The sequence below is a fragment of the Patagioenas fasciata genome, chromosome 6 (genome assembly GCF_037038585.1).
Source record: "Patagioenas fasciata isolate bPatFas1 chromosome 6, bPatFas1.hap1, whole genome shotgun sequence".
NCBI lineage: Eukaryota > Metazoa > Chordata > Aves > Columbiformes > Columbidae > Patagioenas > Patagioenas fasciata.
In genome coordinates, this window is record NC_092525.1 from 29,322,519 (window position 1) to 29,344,726 (window position 22,208).

At 38.5% G+C, this 22,208-nt stretch overlaps 1 protein-coding gene across 1 annotated transcript in view; it reads right to left on the minus strand.

Annotated features, from left to right (window-relative positions):
* Positions 1 to 773: 773 nt before the first annotated feature.
* The window catches only part of SLC30A7 (solute carrier family 30 member 7), a 34,141-nt gene continuing 12,706 nt past the window's right edge, over positions 774 to 22,208 (minus strand). Inside the window, exons 8-11 of the mRNA XM_065842020.2 lie at positions 20,342 to 20,477; positions 9,667 to 9,757; positions 8,526 to 8,675; positions 774 to 5,781 (exon numbers count right to left, since the gene is read on the minus strand). Of these exons, the coding sequence (XP_065698092.1) occupies positions 5,734 to 5,781; positions 8,526 to 8,675; positions 9,667 to 9,757; positions 20,342 to 20,477 (425 nt within the window). The 3' untranslated portion in view covers positions 774 to 5,733. The remainder of the gene's footprint in view (positions 5,782 to 8,525; positions 8,676 to 9,666; positions 9,758 to 20,341; positions 20,478 to 22,208) is intronic.

Consider the following 22,208-nt stretch of genomic DNA (forward strand, 5'->3'; position numbering starts at 1 on the left):
TGTGAATATTTAAAGCTTGCCTAAGTGCAGTTAAATTGTATATCGCTTCAAAAGACACCACTGTGGGAACACGGACCTGCTTTTACCTGAGGCTACAAACTGCAAACTGCACCTGCTGGTATCAGCTTCTGACACACAGACACCTCCCAAAACCTTTAATCCTGTAAAACCTTTGTCTGATTCAGTTAATTGACATCTACATTAGTCTTAGGTTGCTGACTAAGGTAAGAAGTGCAAGTAGAGAACTGAAGAAGTGTACCAGGTGTGTCTGGCATCACTTTTGCTGTAGTACATTACCCAAGCCTACTGCATACACTGGTGTAAGTGCATTTGAGATATTAAATTTTGCTTTTCAGCTTTCCTGAAATTTAGTAGTTCTCTCACCCATAGAAGCCATTACTGCGCAAAACCTGTTAGGTCTATACCCATCTTTACACTTGGGAGAGTGGATACAGACAGGTGAAAATGTTCTTTATGTCAAAACCAAGAAAAGCAAGAACTCGCCCTTTGGCCAGCTGGTGAAACAGTGGGAGAAGCTGCACAGAATTTCCTTTTTCAGAAGGCTGCAATTTAAAATAGAACTCCATTTCTTTGTGCATTAACACGAGCATTTATGAAGTTCCGGACTCAAACTGCAGCAACCACAACTAACCTCAACCCAATTCTCAGAAAACGCTGCAAGGATTCTCTTTAAAATCAGGTAATGGATGATGGTGGTTGCTATTTCCACTAGTCTTGACAGTATGAATGACAACAAAGCAGACCTGTATGCATATTTTTTCAAACTGAAGATTTATTGGAAAGAAATTTGATCCCATATCTTTTCAGCAATATAGGATAGTTAACATTTTATATAGACTGTATTCAAGTAGAAAAGATTACATTAAAAATTTCTAATATTGCACTTGGGACAAGTCATGGCTAAGCTACTAACATTAGCATTCCAGAAAAAAATCATACATAGTCTTCAGAATTTTAGTGAGCTGCCTTGTGTTATTAAGATTCCTTTACAGGTATTTTGATACACTGTATTTAACTTAAGCTCACTGCTTAGAGTAATTCCTGTAATTTCAAGGTAAAGGCAAGCAATATGCTGAATGCAAGCAATATGCTGTATGCTACCAGGGATAATTTTGGCAATATTTCACATTTGAGCCAAAATGCTGTAGCGATTCATTTAATTCTTGTACAAGATCCCAGCATACACAGAAAGGACTTCAATGCACATGGGAAGTGAAATACACAACTCTTTTACACATTATTTCTGAGAAATTACCACATAGGCGGGAACCTTTTGTGGCTCACTGAAACAGACAAGTAGATGCCCCCGTATGTGCACACAGGAGACACGAGTCTCCACACGCCACGCACAGCAGAAGCGTCACCGGCACCTTTTCACATTTGAGCGGCCTCTGGCCAGTGAAGCCCCAACAGGAATGGTCCCTGCAACAAAGCCTCAATGGGGGAGAAACCCAAATGGAGTCCCAGCAAGTTGCAGATGGGGATTTCCATGGAGGTGTAAAGGAGGAATTAACCACTGAGGCTGTATAAGGGATCAGAGAAATGGATTGAAAAAAAAAAAACCAGAATCCCTCTATACTCATTCCCAAACACGCTTAGAAGGGCTGGGGTAATCAGGAATCACAGCAAGAGGGGAAAACAGGAGAGGACTTACTTCGTAACTAAAGCTGTCACTCTGAACTGGTATTTAAAAATCTCATTACATGAGTATTGATTAGGATTTGCATTTCATAGAAGCATGAAGGTTTCTGCAACTGAAACGTGCCAGAGAAGAGCCATGAGCTTACAACTCAATTGCACAGTGGGTGCAAAGGGTGGAAATCTGCACATCAGCAGCAGCTTCTCTCCCCTCCTGGATCTTGTTTACATTCCGAAAACACATTAATGTGCAATAGTTAGGAAGAGATACCCTTTATTTCCTTCCCCTTTAAATCTAACTTTACTTCCTCAGAAAAAAAATTAAGAATGTTAAGAGTGACTAAGGCCCATTTTGTTAGTAGCAGCAGTTTCAATTTTTATGTAAAAATAGTGTCAGCAGGTCTTACTAATGATGCAATTAAACTTTTGTTTTAGTAAGCAGTGTTACATAAAAAGCACAGTCATTTGTTTGGACCAGCACTTTTGCCTTGGTTGATCATCTCTCTCTCTGGAGGGTCCCCACCAATGCAAGGAACAATCTATCCGTATGTACAGACTCACAGGACTTGCCTACAAAGGACCAGTCTTCACTGTGCACACTCTGAAGAATAAGAGTAGTTTTCTTCCACTGTCATTTACCATGACGAACATTTGGGGAATTTTAACACAGCACTTGTTTTATCTTGTTTTGCTACAGGTACTGTAAAAATCATGTCATTTGTAGGCTCAACCTCTGGGACAGGATGGTTCTAAGTTACTGTTTTCAGTCAGAAAAAAAAAACAAAACAAAAAATGCAACACAAAGACAGACCGGTAAGCCCAAAGTAAACCTCAGGTACATGAAAACAGGAGAAAAATGATACTTTGGAAACCTGCTTCAAAATTCAGTACTGGACACCAGGAAACTGAGTTTTAGAAGATGATGTGCAGACATTCATCCATCTCTGGATGTCGGTCATTCACACGAACCTTTGTTTAAATGATGCGATGCATCTATAAGGAAGTCTTAAAAGCAAAGTATTATATAAGAAAAGGAGCCAAGTGTTAGGTAATTAGCAAAACACAAAATATTGGAGCTTTGACTCAGGATAGGAAAAGCTGCACTTTCAATTGCATGACTTGCACTCTCCTAAAACCTTAGCAGTATCCCCTTAGTAGGTGAAAAAAGTAAATCCAATGTCACTCCACACTGACATCCTAAATGTGACTGCTGGACACATCATCTACTGTCTTTTATGGAACTTTGTGATGCTTATGCTTTTTCAGAAAGCCTAAAAAAGCTTAAAGTCTACTTTGAATCTGATTTCCCTACACTATCCTCAATTACATTGAGCAAACAAACGATACATTTCTTACTATAAAAACATCACGTCCTTAGAAATAATGAAGTGAAGAAAGTATCTTGGTTAGAAAGCTCAGACTTACACATGCTTTCAACAAAAAATATATCATTATAAGCAACAAAAAGACGTCAAAAATTATTAAAATCAATATTGTGTAATTATAACCAGCTCATAGGCTTTTTCACTCAATTTCTCATATGTAAAAAGTTTGTAGATGTACATCTTAAAGAGAAAACAAAACACATGTCAACAAACAAACCCAGCTGCCACCTGGGCAGATTCTCACTTGGGAATGAATTGTAGCAGTTGTCTTTTCATTAGGGAAACTAAAATAGTGGCCAAGTTCAGCAACTTGGGCAGCACCACAGTATTTCTGCAATTCCAGGTATAGTTGGTTCCAAAACGTGCTGTTATAAAAATGATTACACCAAAGCCTGCTCTTGGATCATGACACAATTGCAATGAAGTCAGCTGGTGCTTGCCTTCGAAGTGATATGTTAATATTCTCTAGCATCAAATAGTAGTAATGTTAACTATAAAAATATAAAAAAATCCTGCTGTCAGCCACCAAGGAGCAGTCTATATGCAACATGCTACAAAACAGTATCAGGGATCTCTACCCAATAACCACTGCCATATTTTAACGACCTTTTCTGTGAACATATGTGCAAATGGTACCTTACACTGCAATACTCGAACATGCTCGACAGATTCCCGCACGCTGGCCCTGTGCCATGCGGCTTTAGACCCTTCGTCCCGCCAGGAGCTCCGGGCCCGGCCGAGCGCCCGCGTGGCCGCAGGGAGGGAGCAGGACATGGGGCAGCTGAGGGACACTCTGCACCCGCGTCCCCTCCACGAGCCAACGGGAGCAGAAACCAGCAAGGGGGATAAAGAAGGACCTGAAGACTGGAAGAGACTGTAAAGCTTAAAAGAAATATGTATGTGGCTTTTCACTGCTATTTTTCTTTACACCCAGTGTTCGGTTCCAAGCGCAAGAGTACAACCCCATGCTTTGTACAAAATCAACACTCATGTTTCAATATCAATCTGGGAAGCACCTATTAATTTGGCAACCGTTATGTTTTCATGTGAGAAGTCAAAATTCAGGTGCTACAGCAACGACAGAGGGAATGCAAGAAACTCTTCATCTCTATCAACAACATCAGTGGCAAAAAAATGTTTCTGCAAATGACTCCTCAGAACTTTGATAGTGCCCAGCACTTACAACACAAACAACGTCAGCTTCAGAGGGCCTTGATTTCAGTATTGCCACATACCAGGTACCAGGAGAATACTTAAAATACATACCAGCCAGTAGTGGCTATGATTTATCAGAAATACGTCTGTCTTGTTTTTTACTCCACAATGTTCTGTTTGTAAAATGTCCTCTTATAAAAACCTTCCATTACAAAGTTAACTACTACAGCATAGTGGAATTAACATTTGTAATACCAAGTATAGCAGATTGTCTCTGAAAACAATGCTCAGATCTAAAAGTGTAAAGTTATTATAAATGCTAGAAAAATATGACAGACTAATGTTTCTAGAAAAACAACACCACAATGAGATTTTTTTCCCCCCAGGAAAACACACAAGGCTACAGTAAGATAGTCAAAACCACCAGACTTGTCAACCTGGAAGAAGCAGAGTGTTGAACAGCATGAACCATGGTCCTGACTTCCATTTTAGGTATTATATAACCATCGGAACAACTATTCCCAACATTTGGAAAAGCAAAAGTTACCTCACCGATCACTTTAATAAAAATTATTACAACCTATTAAAATCAAGGAGATTTAAGCTTTCACAAACAATTTAGGGATTTAATCTTTCCCACTGTATAATCTGGAAGATAAACTTCAAGCATTGCTTCCATCACCAGCATCTTTCCTCAGCTGCCTGTTGATTCAAGGACCATTATGAACGTGGGTAGCATCATGTAATGTCTCATTACTCTCAGAAGCGTGAAAGGACTAAGAATTGGAGTTAAATTTCATATTTTGACTAAAATAATGTCCACAAGATACATGCAACAAAATATCCAGCTTGTTTTGGAAGCAAGTCTCTTCCCAACAGCTTTGCCTTTTACATTTAGAATTTTTCTGTCTGTTTGGTAAGATGCAAGCCCAAGAGTAGTCTAATATCTACACTTACACAAGAACACAACCCCCCACATACATCACTAGTAAATAACCAGACTGCAGACAAGATATTTGTAAAAGTAATAAAACCCTTTGATGCTTCATATTTTTGCTGGCAAATACCTCTCCTGATATAAAAGGCACTTTGAAAACCCAATATGGTTTGGTTCATTAAGTTTGCAAAGTACAAACAATCGTACAAACATACAATCATATTGAAGCATGTCAGCCATTGTGACATTATCTACAAAACAAGTTTCCAATTGTTGATAACACTGGTTTTATGGGAATGAGCAGTGGTTTCAGCAGCTTTACTGAAGACATGACAGGGTTTCCAGTACCACAATCTTAGTAAGTAAAAAACCCTCAAAAACTTGCAAGTTTAGGGGCCACAAAAAGACAAGACCCAAAGTCCATAACATTCATTCAATATTTCCTCCTTAGAAGTGAACTCCATCTGTAGCCCAAGGGCAGAAATCTATTCAGCCGATTCCAGAACGGTGGTGGAGGCGGCTCTGTCTTGAGAAATCACTTGTTATACCGTTACAGCACAGAAAACTTTGGTCCAACAGCACAATTTCAGAAATTCACTACATGGCTGCGACATCAATCTGAATGTAAAGCTGTCTTACTCCTGCCTATGGAAAAGAGAGGGAGAGTTAAAAAATACAACTGTAAAGCCAAAGCAGTTCAGCTGTCTTGAACAGCAGTCCACACCAGTAAGTTACCTAGCAAAAAAACTTAGCATCTTATTTTTCTGTAATTCATCTTCCATATTTAGCACACCATTCACCAAGATCCTGGCAATTTAGAAACCTACAAACTTTGAGAGCACCGTATGGATACACAGGTCTTCACACAACTAAGTGCACATAGGTAATTTTATATTAACATCAGCTTTGCTACGTTCCTTTTTCCAATTCCTCCTAAACAGCTGTCACACGTGAAGCTGCACAAAAGCAGTTCTTACTTTCTTTCGTACAAGTTTAAATTCCTGAAAAGCGAGCTGCTTGAAGAGCTGTCAGTTTAAAACGGAGCTAACCACAAGAGCATAATACGGGATTTGTTGTTAGAACCAGTTCTACATTAAGATTTTAGCAAGAAACAACAACGGCTACAGTGAATTTACATCACGTCATAACACGCTAAAATAATTTTTGGTAAAGGTATGTGAATTGTATGAAAGGACTTCTCTCAGAAGTCCTAATTAATTAGGCTTACATGGGCTTGCTTTTATCATCATTCAGTATGAAACAGTATTAAAAAATCATTTAGTCATTCATTCTAATGTCAGCAGCAGGCCAGCAACAATGGTGTGATGGTCACCAGTTACGCAACGTGATCCCGAAACATCAGGCTGAACACTGACTGCAGAGCAGATCGGCTTCAACATCACCAGCTCGCTTTCAGCTCAGTTCAGTGGCAAAACCAACCGTCATATTAAGATAATGAGGGCAAATATTACTGAGGAGAAAAATCTCTACTTGCTCCAACTGTTCCTCTGCTTATTACCATAGGTCACTTGAGAAAAAGGAGAGGCCTTGTTCTCCCAGTTCCCTTCCTAGACATGTGGCTCTTGGTACCTCCGCAGCTACAAAGCAGCCAAAGAGCTAACAACTCAGCTGGAAAATGCAAACCTTTGGAGACTTTATGTTAAAACTAATTTTACACCTGAAAGAACGTTCTGCATAGTCCCTCCCCAAAATACCCCTTAGTTTCTAACTACATGGTCTGCAGAATAAGCCATACAGAGTTCTACCTGCACCATAATCTAGAGCTGTATGTGATACAACATCACAAAAAGGACCAAACTTCAAGAATAAAGTTTGATTTTAGAATATCTGTAACAACAAATCCTCCTTCCCTAAGTGTCTAACGTAACAACAAGTATGTGTGTTTATTTTTACTGGGTTCTCCATGACTGACTACTACAAAATTCCTTAAACTTCACAGAGTTCACAAGAACTCAAGCACTCAGGCAGCACAGTGTAGGGTTGGCTTCAGTGGTGAGAGTCCAGAAACTGAGAAAAATCCAGTCTGGATATTTTAAGAAATGTTATAATACAGTTAATAAGAGGGGTGCTTATCAGATGCATAAACAAGTCACCAGGCCATCACATACACAGGCTGCCAATGCCACAGACCAGCAGAACATTTAGCACAAGGGAAAGAACATGCATGTGAGCACACAAGGACCTTCCCCACTGTAGAAAGCTTTGAGAAAGCACTAAACTGTGCATTTTTATTTACTGTATGAAATATACCTGATCAGAAACTCCCTTTCTTCACTGTCCAACTGACACAGAGAAGTCACTAATTTACGTATCTCCAAAGTATTACCCTCTAGCTGACAATATTTTGTTACCTAAAGCACTGGTTATAAACGGCAATATTTGTCTCCTTTTCAGCTACAGAACTCTTTGTAACTCAAAAGCAGAGAAAGGACATTATGGGAAAACATCTTTTTCAAACACAGTCCTCCAACACTGTGAATAGAACCAGGATGTTTGGCCCTGGATGGTGTAAGAGAGAGTGAGTTTCCAGCTTTATTCTTTACAAAGTTCGCTTGCTGGACTTGAATCTTCTATTTTACCTTAAGAGACTCTAGGCTCTACTTGTAAACCATTCATACCCAGTAGCTATACTGGAATAGGCAGCCAAACTGAATTTCATGTTTAATGGCTGAAAGTATGAGAAAACAACAGAAAAAGCTTTCTCAAATTTGTACGATTTTAATCATAAGGCAAGAACTATCAACTTCTAATAAAGTTTCTCTCATCCACAAGAATTCCAGCGATTCCTATCAGCTACAAGTGCTATCAAACACCTCACCATCTACATATATATATCTCTCACCTGTAGGGAAATAAACAGGAACACGCTGGTCATATACGACATTACAACTGATGGCTGAATTTTAACTAGTGATCACCACAGCATGGATCTTACTAAAAGACAACAAAATATGCTGAGATCATGGATTCTTATAAGTATAGAAATGAATGACAAATACAGCATCAGCACAGCGAAAAACTGACGTAGGTCCAGTCTGTGGTCAGAAGCCCTATCTTGAGGGAAACCTCATTTATTTTCTTGGTTCCTCACAGGTCAATATAGAGTTTCAACCGAATTTGATACACCTCACACAACTACAGCTGTTATTCCCATTAAGTGGCATAAAAAACTAATGCAGAGTGGTGCAGTAACTCCATCTACACTGCTGAGTATTTCGAAATTGTTCCACACAACTGAAGCAGAGCAGCTTTTCAAAACACACATACCAAAACCAGAAACATTTAATTTTTCTTGATAGAATTAAAATGCCACATCACATGACAGGCAGTTTCCCCTTTGAGATGTGATCTCCACTGACGAGACGTACCTGAGTAAAAATGTTGTGAGTCTGGCTTAGAATCCACCTCCCATCAGCATCAGGAGCTACTAATAATTTCAAAGTCCCTATATAAACGTCAGTACAGAGGGTCCAGAAGTGTGGATCATGTAAACTGTAAACTCCCTGCAACTGCTGCACCTAAAAATACAAGCACATTTAAAAAAAATATATTTCAGAAAATATTTATCCATGCTATGTTTTTAATAGAAAATATAAAAGCTGATGCATTCTTTTATTTCCAGTCCATTGTGCAATTTGTGGTATTTCACCTAAATTCCTTATTATCTCAGTAATTGCAAGGAAGGTGAAAACATACTGATTGTATGTATGTGACATGATTTTGCATCTAGCTGCATTTACATTTTACATATATTTTACTGAAACCATTTCTGAAAACAGTGGTATCCAAGAAAGAAAAATCGGTTAATAAATTGAGAGGGCATTCAATCAAAACAGCAATTTTTGCAAATGTAGGAATCTCCCCACAAGACAATTTGTGAGATATTCTAACTATTAACAGAAATGTATTAATATCTGTGTAAATATTTTGTGAGGGCTTAGGTTTGTCCTGTCAATTCGTCTGCAAGATTTTAGCAAACTCTCCACACAACAATTACAATCCTTTATCTTCCTGAGGACAGATGGCATTTCTACAAGTGCTTTGTACTATTTTTGCAAAGGTGCTTCAAGTGTTCAGGTCATGACACAGTATTAGATTAGAAACAGGAGTACCAGGAGAGAGATCAAACTCAGAGTAATCTATGTACTCTAAGTAGACTTCCAATGTTATTCCACCTCACTTTAGTAAAGACAGAACTAGATTTTGAGACAAAAACTGAACCAAACAGAAAAACATTATGCACTTCATATTAGCATGATGTACTTCGAGAGGAAAAGCTTCAGGATCTGTTTTTCTAAACCAACATAGCTCATATTAAAACACAAAGTTGAAGCTATATACAACTTAGGACTTCAGCAAGAGAAGAATCAAACTGGTACCTCCACTTCTACATCTATGGAACCTTTCACAGGCACTACTGGAAAACCATCACAAAATATCCTCATACACACAGTTCATGGTCATTCAGCCAGCAGCTTGATCTGAAGCAAAAATGGTCCAAGAGCTCACCCTCTGGTAGCACTGAGGCAGCACTTTTTCCAGGGAAGGCGGAGTTCGCTGCATCAAAATTCCAATGGATTCCCTTAAAAGTGGAACAATACTGGAAAGAAAAAAGGAAGTTAGCTACCATTACATTTTCAAAAGATGCAGAACAAAGAGCAACATAACATTCCCTAATGGTCTTGAAGAATTTTTCTTTAATTGTTTCACCAGAAACTGAGAAAGTCAACATGAAAACCTGTTACAGAAAACGAGACAAGTAGTGGACATTCTCAAAAGACTAACAGTCAAATCACAGGATCTGAGAGCATCTCTCTTAGCGTCTTAAAAGTTATATGACAAAGCAGCTGATAAGTACAGCTCAAAACCCAAACCGTACTTCAATGGCAATCACTTGCAATCAACCATAAAAATATGCAGCTGGAATGGCTTTTTTTGCTTTTGTGTTTGGCTTAAGGCATATTTTTCTTATGAACTAAGATAATAATGGGGAGAACATAAAACTAAATTAGTATGGACCGGTCCAGCTATAACAAAGTCATTTTGTCAGAAACAGAAAACTTAGCATATTCTTGAAGTGAACTAAGTACAGGGTCTCATCCAAGCTCAAGGATTAAACATTTGGAAGCAATTACAAGTTCCCACTTGGCCAAATTGTCTTGTTTAAGCCCTAAACTAAGATGACACTTAATACCCTCTACTATTATTATTATTCCTTTCCTTCACTTTCCCCCCACCCCCCAAACAGTAAGCCCATACCCTGAAGCTACCACTAAAAATTTATACTTTTATTAAGTATTCAGTATGATGATTTTTTGTTTAGGAGTAGTGCATCATGTCTGGCTCAGTAAAGCATCCTAAAATTTTCAAGAAGATGACAAATATTTATAGCCCAATACAGAAATTTCAATAGCAACTTAATTTCAAGAGCATATTAGTCACCTAACAATCTAGACCAAAAGTGCTGATATATTTCAGAAATCATAAGCTGAATTTCAGGGTTTGGTTCTGGCATGACAGCTGGAGTATAAAGTGATGGGATAAAAAGCAACCAGAAAACATTTGTAAGAGATTAACTGAGCTGCCTGTTAAAGGAAACTGCAGCAGCTTAGTTTAAAAATCTCATGAAGTAACACACAATGCACTGCATAGACCAGCTGTATATTTGCAGATGGCGAACAGCATGACTGAACCATTCCGGCCCATTTCAAAAGAGATGGCTCCATGTGCACGTGGAAGCAGCACTGCCCATCACCTGCTAATGCTGAGCCCGGCGCAGGAGGGAGGTGGAGGGTGCACAGCTCTTGTCTAATGAACCTCTGGAAAAACAATGAGCCTAAAATGAAGTCTCCTTGGAGGCACACTGGTTACTCCAGCCCAGTTCACTGCCTGATGCCAGCACGTGGCCCAACAGTCACCGAGGAATCAGTTCAGAAATAGGAAGAAGCAATTAAGAGGCAGGCAGGAGCTGCCTAAACCGGACCTGTCATGAAGATAATTAAACATTTAGCAATGCAGTAAGTGTCAATCTGTCTAAAGGAAGCTTAATTGGAGTGTCACATTCTACAGACAGTGGATTACAGAAGTTTAGGGAAAAAGGTTCTCTTATCAATGGACCCATCTCACTAAATAATGTCCATGTCACAAGCATTACATCAAAGGGAGCTGGAGCTGCCAAAATACTCCATTGCTGAATTGATTTTAGTTTAACTCACTATTTAAAATGCAGGTTTACTTCTTAGTAAAAACCTTGAAGACTAACACACAAGCTCAGGATGCAAACTGAATACAAGATTTTTGAACACTGACTCCATCCCCATAAATTTAACAAGGCCCCTCTAACACATGCATCCAAAGGCTTCAAAAAACACAAGTACAGGCTGCATATTTCTTCCCAGAGAAAGGACTAAAGAAATGGAGAATGTAGGAGCTTGCCTTTTTATTGGAACATACCGCTATGAGTGGAAAAAAATAAAATCCATGATAGCAATGTCAGCAAGATAGGTCAGATTGGCACAACTGTGGCGGATGCACTCGACTCCTTCATTACATTATTTGATATTATTTACATTATTGGATAAAACTGATGTACACAATCTGATGGAATGGAAATGAATTGGCAAGTAGGAGATATGGAAAGACAGCCTACAGAAATTCAATACTATCAGGTTGGGAACTCCAAAAAAAGGATTTGCTCACTGAAAGTGATTGACTCATTCTGGAACAGGATGCATGTTGAACAGTGAAAGTTAAAACCCCATTAGAGAGCTCTGCAGCTGAACATAAATTTAAAATTAAGATCTGCTTCATTCGGAAAACCTTGTTGCCTTAAGAAACTGATCTTCCAAGTTAAAGTCTCTGCAATCAGCAGGGTGTGTGCAAGCATCAGAGACTGTCTCTCCCTGCCAGTCAATGGGGCACAGTTTTAAAGTGGCACATGTTGGAATCATTAGCTCAAATCAACTAATATACAAAAAGATACATGACAAAATACACTCCACTCCTAGTATGGGTGGTACAGCTTAAAAGATAGTCTCCCTACTGGCGAGATTTAAGAGAGCAACCTCCTGTGCAAGTTTTTGGCAATAATGCTGCACGAGTTGTGCTTTTATCCAAATTACAAAAATCCTAAAGCCATGGAGTTTAACTGAAACAGCAATATCTTAGAAGTCCAAAGAACGGAGGTAAATCAGGATGTGGTTTGATAGTGTAGGTGGAATATCAAGCATACCTCAGGCCACCCCTCCCTCCTCTAACTTAGAGATAGCATTCAGCTACAAATTTATGTTTTGCAAAGCCGAAAAGGCCAATAGACAGCTGCAGTGATGCGATATGTCCTTACAAACGCTGTTACAGCACAAAGCCCCTGCACTCAATTCTGTATCCAAAGGGACGCTATCTTACGAGGCAGTCTTTTATTGTAAGCCAAACTAACATGACAAACTATAAAATCCAGTTTTCTGATGTCTCAGATTTTCCATTGTTTCATGCATACTACTGAAGTACAAAACCTTTAATTAAAACCCAAAACTCCACACAGTATGCTCTTTTCTCAAGCACTAAAACACAGTATTACTTAATGACCAGGAGGCACTAGTAATATTAGTTCCATCTCATATAACTGAAGAAAACACTAGGAAACATCATGATACCAAACAGGCTCAGAATGTGGTTAGAGAACCTGACCAAGCTTTCCTTTGTTTTGGATTAGTCATTAGTGCAAAATACACGTGGTTGTCTGCAACAACTATTGCACTGGTACTTCTCCTTTTTTTTTCCCTTTACAAAAAGATTAAGGAAAATAAAAAATGCTGAATTCTCACTAAGTGGGGAGTTTTTTCATGCATAAGCAGTCTATAAGCTTCTCTGCTAAAGCAAACACAACTTTCCGATGGTCTCTGATTACCAAGCCCTGAATCTGAAATACCACATTCTTTCACAAGACAAGGGAACTTGAAAGAGCACTAACCCACAGCAAGACTCGAACAAAAACACGTTCTCTACAAAAGCCGTAATAGCAAAAGCGGGTGGTGCGCGCTAAAGGAGTTAGCAGCACGTCCCACTTTCACACACACTGTTACAGAAGCAGCAAAAGGTCTTCAAACAGATAAAAGCCACTGACATGAACTTGATAAATCCAGCCTGCCACTACTACACATGGCCTGGTTAACATTAAAGAGTGAAAGCAGCAGACTCTCAATCAACTTGCATCACATTGAGATAATACTCACACCCATTCCAGTCCTGTCCTGTTTATGCCACTGTTTTCGCAGGCAGAGCTGGCGAGATTCTGGCACTGTCATGATGTCAGAACTTTAATAAATTTTTTCCATTAGGCAATTGTGATTTTAATCAGATTGCAGGTTTTGCTCAAGACAAAGATAACAGCTTTAATATTTACTTCTCCAATTTTAAATTGTCTCTTCTTACAATAATGTAGTACTTTCATTTACAGGGTAACGGTACCTGCCAGCCTTGCTTGAGAATCAGGATAGTGCATGCCGTTTAGCAATGACAGCTCAAAACAACACCAAGGACAAGTATGATAGTTTGGGGGAATTTTGCTATAGAACATTCCTTCAGAATCTTAGGTAACACAGCACTTCATTTAAAAAAGTATTTTTTTATACTGTTATGTCCCAAACATTATATGGTGTATATACACCCAATGTTTCGAGCATGTCCTCCCCCCAAGCTCTTTCATATATTGTATCCTGTTTAAGCAGCTCTAGACTTCAAGTAAAAATGATGTAACCCATGGAAACAACTTCACTAAACAACTGAAGTAAATTGCCTCCTTTCTTTGACCACTTAATATGTAGTCTGCATGCTCTGTCCAATCTAGTATCATTATTTAGTCCATGATGACTTTCTAGAAACATGTGGCTCTAATAGTGGTTTCGGAGAAACTTCTTGCTTTATACTGGAGTTGTGGCTTTTGCTTGATGACTAATTTCACAGAGCTGATGGAAATACTAAAGTTACTTCAAAATTTCAGAATAAGGTTTAGAATCTTAGGGCTAAAAAAATAAATGAACATTTAGTTTTAAGTATTAGAAGCAGTTGGAGATTTGAAAAATTATATTAGGAGGAAAACACCTTGGAAGAAGCTTGGAGAGTGTCAACCATGACAACTATGAAATAGCTTTTGTGGTTTTTTTTAAAGACTTCAAACAAAATGCTAGTGAAACAGACTTGTCTATTTTAAACACATCCTATTTGCACTTTATATTGAAATCGACACTTGCATGAGATGGTACAGAAAGTAATCAAACAAAGATTCATTGCATATTAGTGGTAGCAACCAGGAACACTCAGAGCTACAACCCCCCACCCACACCAGCTTCACCCTCCAGAACAGGCCATAGACAGATGATGCAGAGATTTTAGAAGATCACAGTATACAGGCCTTCAATTGGCAAACCGCAAACTACCAAGTCCTCCCTTGTCAAGGCTCAACAGATAAATACATGAACAGAGAAACACAACTTTCTACAGCAAGTAAAAGCATAATGGAACTTGCAAAGTGAACAGTATCTGACTTCATGCCTTTCCCTCTATCAGAACAGTGATACGTGGGCTGGTTTTCTTCCTCTAAAAAGATTTGAAAGCATGAGTTGTAATAGGTATTAACAATATTTCGATATAATTCTACTGAAGACAGGTTTTTACTGGGATGTAGACAGTCCCAGTCTACCAAAGGCAAGCAGCTGATCTTACCTCTGTTTAATAAGAGCTACCTAAATTCTGCTTTTGCTAAGCTTGGAAGTGTATTTATATGCCTGTGAAAACAACCTCAGAGAATCCCACACCAGATTTTCACTGCACAGCCAGAATGTTTCATGCTAACTCATGAGGAGTTTGGCAGCGAATATGTCACCTTAGAGCAGCCTTAGCAAAGGATCACAAGAGCGACCGTGTCAGTAGCTGACAATTTGCACTAATGTTGTCTACAGGAAGGCTCAACCATTTGAATTAAAATCACTGCTTGACTTCACAGGAGCGGTGATGTGCATCCTCACAAGACAAAACAGGTTACAAATTAGAGGCTATGCAGCTTTATATTACAATGATAAATGCTTTAGTCATCCTATACAGGTATTTCTGTGATTTCTTTTGGCAAGTGTTGCCATCATTTCAGAAAACTGAATAGAGCAGGAGACCCACTAATAGGAGCAGGCAAGACTCTCATAAATCAGACAGAGCTGCCCAATACTGAAGCAAAGGCTCAACATAAACCGAACAGTTACTCTATCCAGACACACACAGTCCTGGACTAGGAACAACGATTCCACTCTGCACTTGCATGTGACCACTTTGATATTCTACTGGCTTAACAGACACAGTTCCACGGAAGGTAATAAGGATTTGTGTTCTGCCTTTATTTCCTTTGGATACATAAGTATCCTGGAAAGAAAAAGAATTTAGATTAAAAAACGAACACAACAAAAAAACCCCCACCACACAAAAAAGAAACAACCTACACACTCTATAAAACACTCTATAAGTCAGACTCAGACCATTAAGCAATAACTTGGGGGATACGTGATTGAAGCCAAATCACTACCAGCTATATGCACATTCTATCCAGAAAAAACAACAAACCCACAAACAAACAAAAAAACCACCAAACAAATCTAAAAAAGTCCCCAATCCCCACACTTCATTAAACCCTCCAACAACTAAAATGTACAAAGTATTAAACACTAAATTCACTGACTACACAGTGATTTCTTAATTTTAGTTTCTTTCATTTTTCATTTAACATTTTCTTGAAAATTTCCTCGCTAAAAAGCAAACTATTAAAATGCTCCTCAAAGAGTCTCATAAACCTCTAAAGGCATCTCAAACAAACTCTATACAGCTTATGCCTTTGCCTGATACATTTGAACTACAAAATATGTTCTATATACATTCCTACAGCGTATGCAACGGTCTGTATGAACACAGCATCAGACTTTCAACAAAAATCACAGCTTACTGCAATGGCATGAAAAAAATCACAACAGCTAATTAATCACTTTAAAGTACACTAAAAATATAAGTGCACTACAATAACCACATTTTGATTAAATATTTGCTTGGACATGCAAAGTGTAACATACTAATGCAGATTTACTGATATATATTTTTAAATTAAGCTATGTTTAACCATCAGTTTCAGATGATGAAATTAAATTGCAAAGTATTTATTTTTGTAAAATTTGAGACAAAATTCAGTGATAATTAATTTTCCATTTCAAGAAAATTTCAATACATACTCAGTTAACAAAGTAGCTGGAGTTGAGAAACTGAAAGTTCTTGGTGACAGTTTTGTTACTGCACTATACTCGTTTGCTAATTTAAGAAAGCAAGAGCAAAATATCATGTGACTTCATAAACATTATCTCACATCCAGTAACGGATACCAAATTCAATACGTGATAATCTTCCATTTTAATCTCATTCTTGTCTAAATTACGTTGTATTACTTGCATCACAGTATCTTTACAGGATGTAAAAGCTGCAAGTTGGTTATACAATGGTGCCACATTAGTGCATTACCTAGATCTTCCTATTACAATCCCATATCAGGCCAAAAAACATGACAATGTAATTTGTTAAAAAGACAGAATGGATTCTCACTAGTCTCAAACCAACATACCGAACTATTGTCACACCATTATCTTTGCTCCTTCTGCACCTATTACCAAAAAAATTCCTCTTTTATAAACATATACCTAAAGCTCAGCATCAGGAAATAAACCTAGTTTTGTTGAAAATAATTCAGGCATGTTTCTGAATACATATTTCCAATAATACCCATCATACTGCAAGAACATAATCTTTCCCAAATCCCAACAGTATCCCAGATTGTTCAGCTGATTAAGAAAATTACTTTTTAAAGTTAAAAATCCAAAGGCTTCTTTAAAGGTACCTTATTATACTGTTTACAAGAATGCTGTTTATCCTGTAGAAGACTCCTGCCTAAAATTTACATCTATAATTCTGTCCTAATATGCAAGCTCATTCCATCTGGAAAGCGTACCAACTACTCAGATTAAACACACATCCAAAGTGTCCTGTAATCTAGACTGGTCCGAAGATCCTTCTCTTAGGGGAGAACACCACCAGCCAGCATGAGAAAAAATGCATTTATCAGTCTGTATTTTATTGGGAATTTCCAACTTACGAAAATAATTTGCTCAATGTATACTTTATTTTCATATACAACCAGCAGAGTTCCTAGACTGTCACATTCAGAATAGTGTATCATCATTACTTAAAAATTAACAGAAAAGATTCAAGTCTGGACTGTTCTTCTACCATGACTTCAGATTTATACTCATGTAGCCATCTGCAATATTCACAACTGTTTCCTAAGATACTTTCCTGATGACAGAGAAGCACCCATATTATAAGCAAGTCTTATTCCAAGACTCTGATTTGGCATTTGAGAAGTGACAAAGGCCAGCACAAGAGCTCAAAGATACACACGCATACAGACATCCTCCAAGGAGAGAAGTCTCCCTCCCAATTAACAAGCCCAGAGCAAAAGCATTTCCATACACATTTTGACATTTCAACTGCTTTATTTTAAAGCTTCAGAGTACTCAAAGACATAGAAGAAGATCCACACTCAGGGTTTTGCTTTCACTAAGAGCTGTTGGTAGATGTTAACAGCAGTAAAGAGAGTATTGCCTGCTCAAGTTCATCAGTTAATAACTAACAGATTATATGTAGAATCCAGAGGTCTAAGCAGCTAATTAAAGTGGAATAGTTCCATATACTTATAATTGGAGTCAGGCAAAAGAGCTTTGGAAGATCAGCAATAAAGTACACTACTACTTAGATTTAAACCATCACCTACTCTAGCAAGAAGAGCCAGCACTTTGGGGCTTTCACACAACCCCGTTTGATAGAAGCAAAGCTTTACAGCCCCAGCTTGGGGAAAGTCCCCAGACAGCATTCAAACTTTTGGACAACTTTATCAGACTGGCTTTTGCTCTCAGACTCAAAACTATGCTTGCTTTATTACAGCTGCAAAGAGCAGATCCCGATTTTGAAACACAAATGCACGGGTCTGCTTGCTGGGACAAACATGTACTCTTATCCCACTCCACCTTAGCCAAGTTGGTTGAACTAATAAAATGGACAAAAATGGGCTACAAGTAAAATTGACAAATATGCCCCTAAACCAGCAGACAATTATCTAAGCTAAAGCCAACCCCTCCCCACCCCCCAGTTATTTATCCAGGTTGCAAACAGTTTGTCTTTTTGCAAACCGCATTTTCCCCCTCAAATTTTAAATTTCACAAAATTTCAGTATAATATTTTCTCTTGGTTAGATTTAGGTGACTTGAAAAAGACTAAGCACAAAACTATTATAAATCCTATCAATCACCAGTTGGGCCCCTGTATTACTGTTACAGAAGATCACCTTATGGGAAAATCTGAAAAAATCTTTTGCATTGATTTTAGAAAAGCATTTCACACACACAGCATAGTGAAGAGTAAGGCAGAATAAACACTGGTTTTATGTCCAGAAGCATAAATGGAGATAGCTAAAGTCAAACAACACAAAAGGAGACTCAAGCTCTCAAAGAATATCCATCTGAAATTGTCAGTCATCTTGTTTATGATCGTGTTTAAGTGCATTTCAGGCAAGACCATCACTAGTTAAGTCTATTGGATTGCTTAAAAAAATAATTCAAAAACCAACAACCAACCCAAACTTGCAATTAGTGTTTGCTCCACTATTGTGCTAGGATGTGTCAGTCTGCAAGAAATGCAGGCTTGCTTCTGCCGACTGCGATGCACCTGACTGCACTCAGCATAATGACTCTAGAGACCATTTATAGTGCCATGGACTGACAAAATAATGTTACAGGCTGAGGTCTGGTATCAGGTCAAATGCCACACCAAACAGCCATTTCCAGCACAGAATACAGACCTCAGATGTTCCTCCTAACTGTGCTAGAAGACCTATAAAGCTTTATTATGAAACCTCTATTATGGAAAGTAGTCTTCTTCCAACCTCTGGATGAATGGGGAAAAAAACCCATGTTCTCATTCATGTGGTATTTTCTGATCAGCACTTCACATCTGCTTTGCTGCACACAAAGCCAGACCCTTAAAATACTGGGTGTATGGAAACCTGTGTTTTATTTAACTACTACCTCACCAATAGTTTATTTTCCCTTGGTAACATGAACATTTTCTCTCCCATTTTTTGAGGTTTCAGTTACAGAATTAGTTTGTAATAATTTGTCCTTTATGAAATTACAGAAGGTTTAAGTGAAAATATAAAGTTTATATTAAAGTGGTAATTTAATAGTGGGCATTCAGTGCCTGAAGCATGTTGCCCATCTCTGATAAACAGGGAGATTCACATCAATAGTTCTGTGAATGCTGCCATGCGTATGGCATAAACACGCCATATATGGCGTAAGCATAAGTTGCTGCAGTTAATCAGATGACATTCACCACTGCTGGAGAGACAAAGGTGTTCAGTTATTAGGCTGTAACTGCATTTGTGGCACCCAGCCCTATGCTACCATTGAAACTGCTGCCAGAAAAGCCTCAGTAACAGTATCACTGAATGAAATGTTTGCTTGTCCAGCCTAATCCAAATGGCTGCACGTTTGGCTTCACATCGCGTCACAGACCTTGGTAAGCAACAACCGGGAAAGCCCACAACTACTTGAAGCACTTCCATCAGATCTTAAAAGGAATAAGGATGTCTCAGAATACAAATACAAAGGAAAAGACAGTTCTTGCCGGCAGGGGGGTGGGGAAATTACCGGCCTTGGTTTGTCAAGGACAAGGGCACATCCTGTGCCAGCAGCACTGCCCTGCAGCCATTCTGCTCCAGTTACTGGAGAACGTGGGCTTATGTAAGCCTGGACTAAATACAGAGAGGAAGCTTTTTACAGTTTGAACCTGAAAGACATTTTTGTAGTATTATGCAAACAGGGGTAAAATATGCAGATCAGGAATGAAAGCCATAGAAAAGGAAAAGAAACACAGCTCATGTCAGAGCGCACCAGAACAGCTGCAGAGAACAGAGGTAACATCTCACTCTCGGAAGAAAACCAAACATCATAAGCCATTAACACACCAGACAAATCTTTTTTCTGAGCTGTAATTTGTGCTGGAACTAGCATCAATTATACTACCAAATTTCAGTGATGGCAACACTTACCTTACACCTATAAGTATTGCTATCAGCATTGAACAAATAGGATCTGCTATCATTAGACCATAGTTCTGCATCAATATAGCAGATATGATTACACCGATACTTCCAAGCGTGTCCGCAACAATGTGTAGAAATACCCCTGTAAGAGATTAATTGACATGATTACAACTTGGTATTCTCAAAGCTAACGGAGTATTTCAAAGACAGTTTATGGAGAAGAGTTGCAAAACCTAGATAACATGACTTATGCTTGTTAAATTTGTGGTTAATTTTTGGTCAAACATACAGAAAGTGATCACAAGATTTCAATGTATTTATAGAATACAGAGCATTTGAAGAATTTACATTATTTTCTGCACTTAGCAGTAAGGGGTATTTCATGGCATGGCAGTGATTAAGAGATGTTGCTAATTCTTTTTTCATTCAATACTCATCCATATTACAGTGAAGAAACTCATGTTCCCTGATGCCTAGAGACAACAGCAAGTACTGTACAAAATGGAAAAACTTAACAGAAACAGTTCTGTAGAATTCTGAATGATGCCAATGTTTTATCTACAACTTCTTGTAGAAGTTACTTGACAAAGAAATATGAAAGAAAATGATTTTGAGAATTAAACAATACTGCAGACATTAACAACTTCACTCTTATTTCAAAGAATAACAGTCTATCTTCATAGACAAAGAAACAAGCACTTTGCAGCTGGCTAAAATTTAGCTTTTGGAGCTCTCTGCTGGCAATGACAGGAATAGTCATTCAGAAAGAGTTTTCCGAATACAATTCTCCAGAGTCAGGTAATCCCTCCTCACAAAAAACAACACACAACTAGAAATCAACTCTTTAGTGATTTTTCCAAGTCTACATTTGTACTGGGTCTGGCTGGGATGGATTTAATTTTCTTCACAGCAGTTTGCATGATGCTGTGGTGGAGACTTGTGACTAGAACTGTGTGGGTACTACACCAGCGGTTTAGCTCTTGCCAAGCAGCACTTGCACAGCACCAAAGCCGCCTCTTTCCCACTGAGCCCCCACAGCAGACAGGCTGGGGTGATCAAGATGCTGGGAGGGCCCATGGCCAGGACAGGTGACCCCAACTGGCCACAGGGGTATTGGCCACCACGTAGCATCACCCTCAGCAACAAAACTGGGGTGTTTGTTCAAAACAGCTGTTGCTCAGAGACTTTCTGGTGGGAGGTGATGGGTGATTGTCTTTGCACTGCTTGTGGGGTTTGGTTGGCTGGGTTTTGGGTGTTTTGGTTGTTTTTTCATGGTTGGTTGGTTGGGTTTTGGCTTGGTGTTGGGTTTTTTTGTTGTGTTGTTTTGTTTCTTTCCCACCCCCTCTCTTCCCCCCCCCTTACTAAACTGTCTTTATCTCAATTCGAGAGTAGTTTTTGCTTTTACTCTTCTAATTCTCCTCCCTGTCCCACTGCAGCAGTGAACAAGCAGCTGATGGGTGCTTAGTTGCTGGCCAGGAACCAACCCACCACAGCATTGAAAATGAAATTATATAAAATTGAGTCTTTTAAATATGCTTTAATTAAAATGTGCCTCTCATGAAAACACTTTGAAATGTCTTCTACCAAAGTACTGAATATACATAACACAGTATACTTTAGATTCTCAAAGAGTCGAAAATGTTCCTTTTACAGGACCATAAACAAGACAGAACGTCTTGTAAGAGAACACAGTATGTACATTTTGGTATGTCAAATAGTTACTACCTCTTACCTTACATAATTTTCTCCCTCTAACTTTTGAGCATTAAAAAAAAAATAACCAGAGCTCAAAACTTATGACTAAATTATCAGTAATTTATTTACTCTAATGCTCAGGAGATCATGGACTCCAACAATCCTTCTAGCAATTTAG